Below are 12733 nucleotides of genomic sequence, written 5' to 3'. Positions count from 1 at the left end.
TGCTGTAATGTTGCTGTGATGTTGCTGTGATGTTGATGTGATGTTGATGTGATGTTGCTGTGATTTGCTGTAATGTTGCTGTAATGTTGCTGTGATGTTGCTGTGATGTTGATGTGATGTTGATGTGATGTTGCTGTGATTTGCTGTAATGTTGCTGTGATGTTGATGTGATGTTGATGTGATGTTGCTGTTATGCTGCTGTAATGTTGCTGTAATGTTGCTGTGATGTTGCTGTGATGTTGATTTGATGTTGATGTGATGTTGCTGTGATGTTGCTGTAATGTTGCTGTTATGCTGCTGTAATGTTGCTGTAATGTTGCTGTGATGTTGGTGTTTGTCCCGCAGGGGGTGTCATCAGACAAACGGTACATTGCCTCTCAGGGTCCCCTCAGTTCCACCCTGAATGACTTCTGGAGGATGATCTGGCAGTATGATGTCAAGGTCCACACACACACACACACACACACACACACATACACTTAAAGCACACTGTTTTTACTAAAGCTCAAACACTTTATTTTAAAGTAGTTTAATTCAATGAGACTGAAATCAAATCGATAACGAGGCTCTGACTAATGTCTGACACTGACTAATGTCTGACACTGTGTCTGTGTGTTTCAGGTGATAGTCATGGCCTGCAGGGAAGTAGAGATGGGAAAGGTAAACCCTGACTTACAGTCTGTCCATGAACGCACCAGGTTTCTCATTATAACTGATTCTGTCAAACATCGTTTTATAATCTGACTCATATTTGATGTTATTCAACATGATTTTTACAGAATGTCTGTTTCACTATCTCATAATTTTAACGTGAAAGTCATTTCATTGTTCATTTACTAGGATGTATCATAATATGTTAACTGATAGGAAATATGTCATGCTTCTGATGTAACATAAAGATCTTTGTTCTTTTATTGAACTTTTCCCTGTTTTATTGTTTGCACATTTATATAGATGTACCCATGTGTAACTGTTGTGTGTACATCAGTCTGTTGTTGCTGCAGACGAACAGAACAATCTGTGTTGAAGCTTCACGCGTTTTTATTGAGGTCGATTTTATATTTTGTCCTCTGCAGAAGAAGTGTGAGTGTTACTGGTCTACACCTCATCAGTCTGATGCGTTTGGACCGTTCACTGTGCACAACGTGAGAACACACACACACACACACACACACACACACACACACACACACACTCTTTCACATTTGTGTTTGCTGTATTTTAAGCCGTGTTGTACCTGTGTGTCTCCAGCAGGGGGAGACACGTCCTAATGAAGATGTGGTGGTCAGAGAGCTGTCTGTCTCATACCAGCAGGTATCAGATCATAGTGTGTGTGTGTGTGTGTGTGTGTGTGTCAGCTGTTAGTCTTTATTCTTTATCAAACATCACGTAAATCAGACCTGATGATGTTTGATGGATTTCCTGCTGTGAGACAGAGTGAGGCTAACAGTTTCCCTCTGCTCCCAGTCTTTGTGCTAAGCTAAGCTAAGTGTGTCCTCGACCTCTCCATGACCCCGATCAGAAACAGTCACTGTAAATCTCTTATTGATCAGTGATCAGATCCATCACACAGATATTAATGTTCAAACTGATCAACTTTATTGTTCTTTGTTAATCTACACTCAGTTTGACTGAAACATGTTTGACTACAGTTCAGACAGGAGTAACAAGTTCTACAGGTGAACAGGTGAAGTGGTGAAGGTTAACCTTCCTCCTCCTGCTGCTCCTCCTCCTCCTCTTCCTCCTCCTCACCTTCTCTTTCTCCTCCTCTTCTTCCCCACCTCATACTCTTGTTACTCCTCCTTTTCCTCCTCATTGTTCTGCTTGTCCTCCACTTCCTCCTCTTCTTCCTCCACCTCTCCCTCCTGCTCCTTTTGTCCTCCTCTTCCTGCTCTTCCTCCTCCTCCTTGTCCTCCTCTTTGTCCTCATATTACTCCTTTCTTCCTCACCCTCCTCCTCCTCGTCATCCTTGTCTTCCTCCTCTTCCTCCTCCTACTCCCCTTCTACCTCCTCCTCCTCCTCCTCCTCCTCCTCTTCCTCTTCCTCCTTGTCCTCCCCTTCTTCCTTCTCTTCCTCATCCTCCTATTCCTCTTCTCTTTCTCACCCTCCTCCTCCTCCTCCTGCTCTTCCTCCTTGTTGTCCTCCTCCTCTTCCTCCTTCTCTTCCTCCCTTGCCTCCCTCTCCTCCTCTTCCTCTTTCTGTCCTCCTCCTTCTCCTTTCTGTCCTCCATCTCCTCTTCGTCCTCCTCCTCCAGGTCAGCCGTTCAGTGACTCAGTATCAGTTCCTGTCGTGGCCGGATCACGACGTTCCGTACGAGGCTGCAGGAGTCCTGGACCTGCTGGAGAGAGTCAGGAACAGTCAGGGAACACACACCTCGCCTCTGCTGATACACTGCAGGTACACACACACAGACACACACAGACACACACACACACACACACACACACACACACGCCTCTAAACGGCTGTTAATTTCACGTCATTAGAGAAGCTTGTTTTTGCCAGCAGCACAGATCGCAGGTCAGATGGTCATTAACATTCAACAGGCCATATCACACATATGGCAGCTTATCACACACACACACACACACACACACACACACTCCCACACACAGAAGGCAGTTGGCTGTGAATATGCAGCAGGTAACACCTGCTATCGATGGCACAGTTAACATGCACGCTGCATCTGTTCCTGTGTGTGTGTGTGTGTGTGTGTGTTACAGCGCAGGCTGTGGGAGGACAGGAGTCATCTGTGCTCTCGACTACATCCATGACCTGCTGGTTACCGAGGTAACACATGATAACACAACACATTGAGCTCAGAGTGTGTGTGTGTGTGTGTGTGTGTGTGTGTGTGTGTGTCCTCAGTGCTGCTGAAGGATCTGACGCTGTGAAGTCTTCATGTCTTAATGTTTGTCTTCACTCTTGTTTATTGACCCATGGGTCAAATTTATCCTCCATAAAACTGAGAATAAAAATACAGCCAAAACATAAAATATGTCAGTAGGCCGAGGTTAATGAGAAACTGTAGGTTATATAATTAAATAATAACAAGGCAAGGAAGTTAAGATGCCCACCATGGGGACGGGTGTCCCACATTGTCCCTCACAAACCTACTGCTTGTCCCACATTTGGTTTGTTGGGACCTGGTCACCCTGGCTTCACTATAACTCGCAGCATTCACAGACAAACACTTGTCTTTATCTGGACACATTTCCCCACAAATACAACATGCTAACATTATTAGCACATGTCTATGGCATTTTACATTGTATAAATTAGCCTAGCAGCTAGCAGAGATTTCCTCTGCTCATATTCCAGCCAGGATAAATCACACACAGTGTGTGGAGGCTTTACTGTCTTCACAGTTTATTGTTTCTTATCTGTGAAATTAAAGTAAATCAAAGCTTTGTTTCCACTGAGGGAAATGGTTTCAGCTCACAGAGACAGACAGGAGGTCTGCGTCGCTGTGACATGGAGTTACAATTGACCTATGGCTAAGCCCCGCCCCCTCCACTCACTCGGACAAACTATCAACATTCAGTGACCGGCGCTATGGCAGGTGTCACAGTACACGGCATTTACGTTAGCTCAACATTAGCTAACGTTAGCTAGAGATGTTAAAGATAACTTTATATTTCTTTCCAGCAAAGTGACAATATGTTGCCTCAAACACAATGTTGACTTACCTTAGAACAGATGTAGACATCATTGTTAATCTTATTCACGTTGAGTTGATGTTGTGGTCTAACGTTACCACACAACTTTATCCAAAGGAGACACTTTTCTCGGTTGAGATGTGGTTTAAAGTGTAAAAAATACACCTGGTCGCCCAGCCTCTCAGGATACCTTGTGTCAGAGTTGCATGTACCCCATGCACACCGTTTGACCATTTTTAAACTTCAAATCTCAGAAAAAGCTCATAAAACCAAACAAACTGACTTTCTGTAATGCATTTCAATGGACGTCCAGGCAGAGAATGTCCCAGTGTATGGGAATGGCTATACGCACTGTGATTGGCTCATCACGTCTGAGGGCGGGGCTTAACCATAGGTCAATTAACCAGGTGCACGTCAGGGTACGGCATAGGCTCTATGTCAACACAGAGCTTACGCTGATGGCACAGCATCGATTCAACACAGAAGTATAAATTCCATTCAGGTTAGGCCCACTGATGTCGTCATGTTTCACCCGACAGGTCAAGGAAAACCTGCTCATTGTTGGTTCCAGCTGAGAACCAACTTTTCAGGTTCTGAACCACTTTATTTTTGCTTACAATGCTCTCCATGGTTCAAAGTGAGGCTCAGGAACTGAACTGGTTCCATGTTGGTGGAAAACAGGTATCTGTGAGCTGCAGCAGTCGCTGACTGTTTCCTTCCTGTTTCCTTCCTGTTTCCTGCAGCGGATCAACACGACAGACTTCAGCATCATGCAGATCGTCCTGGAGCTTCGGAGACAGAGACCGTCTGCAGTCCAAACCAAAGTGAGTGGTTTTACAGCATGAAGCCCACAGGGGGCGCTCTGTGCTCTGTGACGATGTTACTGGGCTTCAAATAAACCAGGCTGTTCTCACAAATGTTTCATATGTTTTCCACCGCTGCAACTAACAAACTCCACAAATCCATTCAGCAGCTCCACCATCCACAGTCAGACACACACGGCTGAGTATTTACTGCTGAATTACAGCTCACAACTCGCACCAACCCAAACATCCTGGTGCAGACTATTTACTGGAGTTTACCAGCCTGTGGCTCATCAGACATCTGAAGATCATTACAAGCTGTCAGTGTCCGACAGTCCACCACCAACATTTACATCACGTCTCGTCATTGAAAATGAAACATTGATTTCTTCTTAGTTTTTATTACCAAGATCTATTTTTAGCTCGTCGGAAAAAAGGCAGCTGACAAAAAAATCTCGTCATAGTTTTCTAAAATTAAATTAACACTGTCGTACAAACGTGTGAGTCGGAGTGCTCCGGCTGTGCAGCAGTAGATCTGGCTGATTTTTGTTATCAGTCCATTTCTGCAGTCACATATCGATCTCTTAAAAATGTATCAGGCGGGTTTGGAAGGCATGATTTGTATTGTAAGCTCCTCCCACTTTGTGCACCTCCTCCTCCCCCCTCATAGATAAAGAACAATCCCTTAAACAGTCAAATGACCACAGCGAACACTTCGGTGTCCTTTCTACTCATTTCATTTCTCTGGGTGAACATTAGGAAGCCGACAGCTGATCTCTGTGACAACACCTGTGTGACTCCTGTGGGTGGAGTCAAGTAAAACCAAAGTGACATCATCATGTAATTTTAAAAATGGTGAAACAGAAGATGACACACTTCCTTCTGATGTTCATCACAAACGGTCACTGATGAAACCTCCTCCTCTTTCAGGAGCAGTATCAGTTCATCTACACGACGGCCACCTGCATGCTGGAGCGAGTCCTGCAGTCAGCCGGCGGCCGTCGGCTCTACAGCAACCTGTCGCAGGTAAAACATATTCAAATTCACTGTTAGGAGCTGATTAGATGAGTGTGTTGGAGGAAGTCGACAAAGAGCAGCTGCAGAAAGAGGAAGCGTCCCATAATTCAGGCTTCCTGTATGTAAATTCGGTGCTGCAGACAGTTTGAGGCTCACAGAGAGAAGCTGCTCCACATTTACACAAACAAATCCACTAAAACTGGTGTAGACCTGATGGAGGACACGTGCTGACAGGTAGGTCCACTTTAACTCTCACTACACGGTACCTTAACCTGCACACTCACATCTCAGCAAACACATTAACACTGTTTCATTCTAGATTCCTTCAGTTTTAAAAAGCTCAGTGTGATTTTATAATGAATGTCTCTGACTGTGATCCTGTGTGAACTGTGAGGCTCTGTGTGTTTGATCGGAGATCTCGAGCTCAGTGAGACGACATAATTCTACATGTAACTCGATCAAAAGGGGAAATGCTGATATTTAGAAACACATCTTTACTCTGATCCTGTGTACGAGGAAGTGTTCACATCCTTTACTGCAGTTACAGTACAAATACTCATAAAAAGTAGCATGAAAATATGTTTGATTTTATTTTATTTGGAGTTTTAAAAGCATGACGACTCACAGACGATCATGACATGAATCATCCCAGAGGACAGCACTTAAAAACATTACTGACAGCCTTTATTCCCACAGAGCTGCTCGGTGGAGACTTGGTCAGACCCAAACATAAGATCAGACACAGAACTGCAAACAAACAAATGACATCATGAACCTACTTGTCCCCCCGTAACCTCATGCCCATGGTTCATACTACCTCCCTCAGAGGTGAACCGTCAACCCTCCTCACAACTCCTCCTTAACTTGTGTTTTAAAAACCTGTTTGGCTCAGTTGAATCAGCAGGAGCAGGTCGGTCGATCCATCAGGAGATCCCAGGACAGATAGATGAGCTTCTTATGTTACCATGAACACAACATAATGCTCACTGCTGTGCTGCAGTGATGGTGCCTCAAACCACATCAGTGTGAAAGCTGCATGTGGTTAAGTTTCAGTGTTTCAGTGTTTAACTCGAACTGTTTTAAACCTTAATTTAACCAGAAACATGTTTTGAGATTAAAAATCTTAAGAAACTTTCTATGACGATAGAAATCAATCATGCATAAAAAATACAGCTCTAAAACAAGCAATATAAAACACAGCATGAGGCCATGTCAAAGGAAAGCCGAGAAGTATGTCAATATGTGCTCTGAGTGAACCACACACACACGCACACACACACACACACACACGCACGCACACGCACACACACACACACACACACACACACACACACACACAGGGGCAATTACACATGATTACAAAGACCAGATAAATACACCCTGAAAATCCTGCAGCCGAGAGGATCCAATGAGTGAAACTTTAAGTCCCTCTGCACGAGGCTTTGCAGAGAAGGAGCTGCAGACAGAAACACTCGCCTGCCAGACTCCGTACGAACCTTCAGCACAGACAATAAAAACATGCTCTGTGCCAGCAGGACGAATGTGATGTTTGAAAGTGTGTTATGTGTACGGCCCACCGTAGGAGATTTAAAAAGCAGCTATCTCAGAGAAGAAGAACAGCAGCTGTTAGCAGTTAGCAGCTAACTCAAAGAAGAAGGACAGCAGCTGCTAGCAGTTAGCAGCTAACTCAAAGAAGAAGGACAGCAGCTGTTAGCAGTTAGCAGCTAACAGGTGCTCCTTACCCTCCAAGCAGAGGACGAGATCAGCCGCCATATAACAGGGACGCTAAATGATTGTTATTGACATGTGATGTCATTGTTATTGTTTATAAAGAGCTGCTGACACGTATATGTCACACTAGAGGCTGACGCTGTTGTGTCATATGTCACGCCTCTTTTGATTCCGTGATGTCATCATGCTGTCTGACATCACACACTGGAGCCACATGATGCCGCCTTCATTTGGTTCTATGTAAAAATGTAAAGGAGGCATAAAGACGGGACTTTGTTGTGGCTCTGTGGCGCCACCTCTGTGTGAAAGGGTCTCATGAGTCAGATCTACCCCTCGCTCTTCCACAGCTCCAACCTCTTGTCCAAATATGGTCACTCCTGACTCCAAAAAGAAACAAGATGGCGATTTCTATGATATGAAAATACCCAGATCTTCTGCATCATTGAGCCCACAGAGCAGGTGCACCAGAGATTTCTGCAAGCTGAGTGGCTAAGTTCTGGTTCAGCGCTCTGTTGACTGGAATGGGTATAAAATAGTTTAATCCTGCGGCTCTTCTACACGTTCAAATGTATCAGACTGAATGTATCAAATCCTGATAGTGAAACGAGTCATTTGGGTTGTGACACTCAGAAATATACATCCCCCTCTTTTTACCCCTCTGTCTCCAATTTTCTTTCAAAAGCTGAAAATCTATAAACAAAATAGTTTTAAAATGTATCCACTGATTTACAGACGTCTCTTTCACCATGTCACTCTGTGGGGGGGAAGTATGATGCCTCATGGCGTCATGTGACGGACCCAGATTATGTAGTTCCACGTGTGGCCACTATGTCAAATGGTCCTCAGAGCCCAGCGCTGGTCCTGGGACTGGAGACCCCGAAGCCTGTGAGCCCGTTGGTTTAGGTCTTGGGATGGGTGGCTCAGGGGACACGTCCCATACTGTATTCACAACGTGTACATTTACCCCCCAATAAAAACAAGACAGTAGCAGAGGACTTTTATTTTGAAGAATTGAGAGGTTTTTCAGAATAAAGCAGACATTTATATTTTCAGTGATTTATTCCAGAGGAGTTACAGTCTGACGTCACAGCCAGCCGACGTCACAGCCAGCTTCATGTTTCAGATGTTTGATGATGAAATTTAAGACTTTTTAAAACCTGCTGATGAACTGAACCTGATCTTTGTTTCATTTTTCTCACAAGCTGAAAACACCTGAGAAGAAAACGACAAGAACACCTCTGTCCTCCTCCAAGAGGTACCTGTCTGTCTGTCTGTCTATGTCTGTCTGTCCATCCGTCTGCTGACAGACAGGATGTATCAGAGTGTCATTCTAACATTTTCTCGCCCTCCTTCCCCATATGTTATCACGTTGCCATGGAAACGGAGCAGAGAGGGCAGAGGAGAGCTGAGGGGGGAGGAGGTGAGAAATTAGAGGAGGCAGAAAAAAGAGGAGAGGAAACAAGAAGGGAGAGAAGATGAGAAGGTTTAGAGGAGAGGAGGAAAGAATATCTGAAATGTAGAAGGAAAGTAAAGGACAGAAGTGCTGGAGGAAACAGGTGAGGGAGGAGGAGGAGGAGGAGGAGGTGACGGAGAGCAAAATGACAAAGAGATAGAGTGAAAAGAAGAAGTAGGTAAAAGCAAAGATGAGAGAAGGAAAGGAAGTGAAAGCAGAAGTGTAAAGAGGAAGAAAGGAAAGGTGAGAACGGAGGAGGTCAGAAAGGAAAGAGAAGAGAAGAACAAAGAGGAGGAGAGGAAGCAAGAGGAGAAAAGGAGATAAGAGGAAACAAGGAGAGGAAACAAGGAGAAAAGGAAACAAAAAGAGAGGAAACAGCAGAGGAGACAAGGAAAGGAGAAGAAGCCAGATGAAGGAGAGGGTGATGATGATGATGATGATGATGATGGTGGTGATTATACTCAGATTACATATCAGTGGGTCACCATATGTAACATCCTGTGTCGCGGTGACCTCTCAGCTCGTCTGGTTAGACCGCTGTGGTTAGAGTCAGTGTAACCATAGCGACAGCTGTCACATGGCCGGAGCAGGAAGTTGAGAGCGTGGTGACTTCCTGTTGAGATGTAAATAAGCTTTCAGATTTGATGAGTTCAACTTTATTCGTCCAGGTGAAACAGTCGTGCAGCAGTTTCAGTGAAAGTGAGGAAAGAAAGATGAAATAAAATACAGATTTTCAGTGAGGAGCAGAAACTGAGCGTGCACAGTGACAGACATGTGAAACGTGACACTGAGCTGCTGCTCGTCTGCTCTCAGGTTTTATTTCATATTCAGTCACAGATGAACTAAACAAAGGTCAAAGAGCTAAAAACAAACCTTCCTCCTCTGTGAGCTCAACACTTTGACTCTGAGCAGCAGCTGATGAACGTCTGAACACATTAAATATCTTCTGTGTTTTCAGGTTTTAAATCTTTGTTATGATCTTTATGTTTCTCTGTGTGCTTTATTTCATCTGCAGACAAAGTGTCTGTGATTAATGTTGGAACTGTTCCTTTGTTATCATCCGTCTGTCTGTCTCCTGATGTGCACAGAGCGTCACAGCAGGCTGACATGAGCGACACGTACGCCGTGGTCAACAAGTCCAAACATCCTCCCCCATCAGACCCCGCCTACTCTGTTGTAGCCACGCCCAAGTCCAGCAGGTAAACTAACACCTGGAGTTTTCCGTCTAATCAGTTTTATAACATGGTGACCTGTGTTCTCATGTTCTGTGGACGAGCTGGACTTTAATCAAACATTATTCTGACATCATCTTTAAAACTGCACATTAAGGGGAGTCGAGGAGAAAAAATTTGAATAAATTAAATATCTTTCACCTTAATGACCAAACAAGATGGGAATTCTGTCTCTACACAGACACTTTATGTGTCGACGTCACAATGACATCATTTTAGTACATTAGCTAACGTTAGCTTCCACAGCAAAGGAAATACTGGATTTCTCTGGAACGCTAACTTTTAGTACATTAGCTAATGTTAGCTTCCACAGCAAAGCAAATAGTGGATTTCTCTGGAATGCTAACTTTTAGTACATTAGCTAACGTTAGCTTCCACAGCAAAGCAAATATTGGATTTCTCTGGAATGCTAACTTTTAGTACATTAGCTAACGTTAGCTTCCACAGCAAAGCAAATATTGGATTTCACTGTAACGTTAGCTCTTTAGTACATTAGCTAACGTTAGCTTCCACAGCAAAGCAAATATTGGATTTCACTGTAACGTTAGCTCTTTAGCACATTAGCTAATGTTAGCTTCCACAGCAAAGCAAATATTGGATTTCTCTGGAATGCATACGGGTCGGCCAGTCTGGTCCCGTTGGTCAGTGTTTACTTATTCAAGTAACACTGGCGGTCCCAGAGAGTGAGTGACCTGACATGGTGCATTGGTAAATTCAGTCTGACGCTCTACACTAAAATGACTTGTGTCTACACGAGTCTGAACAGACATGGGCGTAAACTGTAACTGCACATCGATTGGTTCACAGAGACACGACCACAGGGCGGTTCTTCTGGTTAACACCTGACATCCTGCTGTTTAACCCTTTAGGTCGCTGCCTTCAACACATCACTATGACAACGATGTTGCAGGAGCATCAGCAGCGCCCGTCTACAGCACCGTCAGACCTCGAGCCAAACCTCACAACCTGACGCTCTCTGCCATGCCCATCTATGACACTGCAACACCAACCAATCACATGCTGGGAGAGGGGCCTCCGTCACTAAGCAACAGTGGAGACTATCACCTGCTGCCAGGTAAGGAGGAGAGGAGAAGAGGAGGAGGAGGAGGAGGAGTTAATATGATGGAATGAATGAGTGATTGTTGTCTCTTCCAGCTGATCATGTTTCACCTGCTGCTGATGATGATTATGAAGATTTCTCCTCTTCAGCCACAGACATGAGCGGCCTCTGCTCACCTGGAGGGATCGGTCAGTACACCTGTACACTGTGCCTCGCCCTGATTGGTCTCACCTGTCCCTCACTGGTCCCAGTTTGTGTCTCCTCCTCCTCCTCCCTGCTCGGCTCCTTTGTTCTCTGTGTTTTCTCTGTGTTCTTGATGTTTCCTGTGTGTGTCTGTCTTCACACCTGGTTGTCATCACCTCATCATCATCTCGTCGGCCTGGACGCTTGTTTCTTTCATTAAAGTGCTTTTTTGAATCCACCTGTCGTCCTGCACCTGGATCCTCCCTGTCTGAACTGCTTCAGTCTGCTGGGACCTTTTTCCTCTATATTTCTGCTCTGCTACATTTATCTGACAACTTCAGTTTCCTTTCACATCAGGATAATTACACACAAACAAATGACGAGTTTCTGCCAACAGTTTAGACTCTATAAGTCCAACTGAAACCATCAGTCATTAATTAGTCACAAGTGTATTAAATGAATTGTTTAATATCAATATTAAATGTTTGTTAAATGTGGGACTGCTCCTGTTCATCGCTCTGTGTGTATTGAAACCAATTGTTTGAATGTATTTGTGTATTTCAGGGTTCAACTGTCGCGTTCAGAAGCCCAGAGGACCCAGAGATCCTCCAGCTGAGTGGAGCCGACTGGAGAGATGAACTGGTTAAACTGGACTTTACTGGTTTACAGTGAGCTTTCAGACTGGGATGGATCTGTGCTTTTATTTTATCAGGAACTGATCTGAACTAAAGAGAGATGATGTACGGAAGCTGAGAATCACCAAACTTTACCTCGAGATCATGAGTTAATTATTTTGTCATCTCGAGATAACTGCGCTCATTTTCTCACCATAACGGGTTCATTTATGTCGATTCTCAAGAAAACAAGTTCAAGTTCTTCAGTGATGTGCACGAGTTAGAGCTGCCAGCAGTCGCTGGTGATGAAAATAAGAGACTGAGAAAAAAGATTTTGTTAATTTAATGTGCAGCATCATCTTATTTTACTCAGCACATCAAATGTGAGAAATTACTGCTGGAATATGTGTATTTCTTTGTCCCTTTTGGCCGCTCCGAGCACCCATACTGTAACACCAAGTCTAGCATGATTTCAGGAAAACAAAAGTCATTATTCTCTAAAATGATTGTGTTATCTGGAGAGAAGGAGCGCAGCAATCTTGAGATGACAAAAACATTAACTTGTGATGTTGAGAAAACAAAAGTTGTTATTTTGTGATAAATTATTTCGTTAACTCGAGAAAATCGTTTGTGAAAAACATAAATAATTCTCAGTTTCCGTAGAGACGTATGGTCAGGTATGGTGAGGTTTTGTTGTGTGTGATTTGTTGTTCTGTCTCTTTGCTGTTAATCTGATCGTCACTGATCGGATCAGTTTCCTGTAAATATCTCGTGTCTTCATGTTCAACATCTGTGCTCCAATCTTTGTGTTATAAATGATTTTAAAACTTTTGTTTCAAGTGTGTGATGCTGCAAATTATTCAAATACATGTCTGCACATAACTCTGAACCACAGGCTGGACATAAAGATCAATCAATCAATCAATTTTATTTATAAAGCCCAATATCACAAATCACAATTTGCCTCACAGGGCTTTACAG

At 43.8% G+C, this 12733-nt stretch overlaps 1 protein-coding gene across 1 annotated transcript; it reads left to right on the top strand.

Annotated features, from left to right (window-relative positions):
* Positions 1–289: 289 nt before the first annotated feature.
* Positions 290–12583, top strand: ptpn18 (protein tyrosine phosphatase non-receptor type 18). The gene is made up of 13 exons (XM_050064481.1): positions 290–441; positions 622–660; positions 1077–1145; positions 1252–1314; positions 2255–2397; positions 2724–2790; positions 4403–4483; positions 5393–5488; positions 8413–8465; positions 9752–9862; positions 10765–10970; positions 11051–11143; positions 11703–12583. Exons 1-13 carry the CDS (start codon positions 325–327, stop codon positions 11774–11776), a joined length of 1212 nt encoding a protein of 403 aa, XP_049920438.1. The 5' UTR covers positions 290–324; the 3' UTR covers positions 11777–12583.
* Positions 12584–12733: the final 150 nt, after the last annotated feature.

Source organism: Epinephelus moara, chromosome 16, assembly GCF_006386435.1.
Source record: "Epinephelus moara isolate mb chromosome 16, YSFRI_EMoa_1.0, whole genome shotgun sequence".
Taxonomy (NCBI): Eukaryota; Metazoa; Chordata; class Actinopteri; order Perciformes; family Serranidae; genus Epinephelus; species Epinephelus moara.
Note: the sequence above shows the minus strand (reverse complement) of the source record. Positions and strands in the feature narration are given on the sequence as shown.

What these genes read in the sequence shown, in the direction of transcription:
- ptpn18 (XM_050064481.1), top strand. Translation starts at nt 325, where the DNA reads ATGTTGGTGTTTGTCCCGCAGGGGGTGTCATCAGACAAACGGTACATT. An exon ending in TCTACAGCAACCTGTCGCAG is followed by an intron (nt 5,489 to 8,412) that starts GTAAAACATATT and finishes TTTTCTCACAAG; the next exon opens with CTGAAAACACCTGAGAAGAA. An exon ending in AGACTATCACCTGCTGCCAG is followed by an intron (nt 10,971 to 11,050) that starts GTAAGGAGGAGA and finishes TGTCTCTTCCAG; the next exon opens with CTGATCATGTTTCACCTGCT.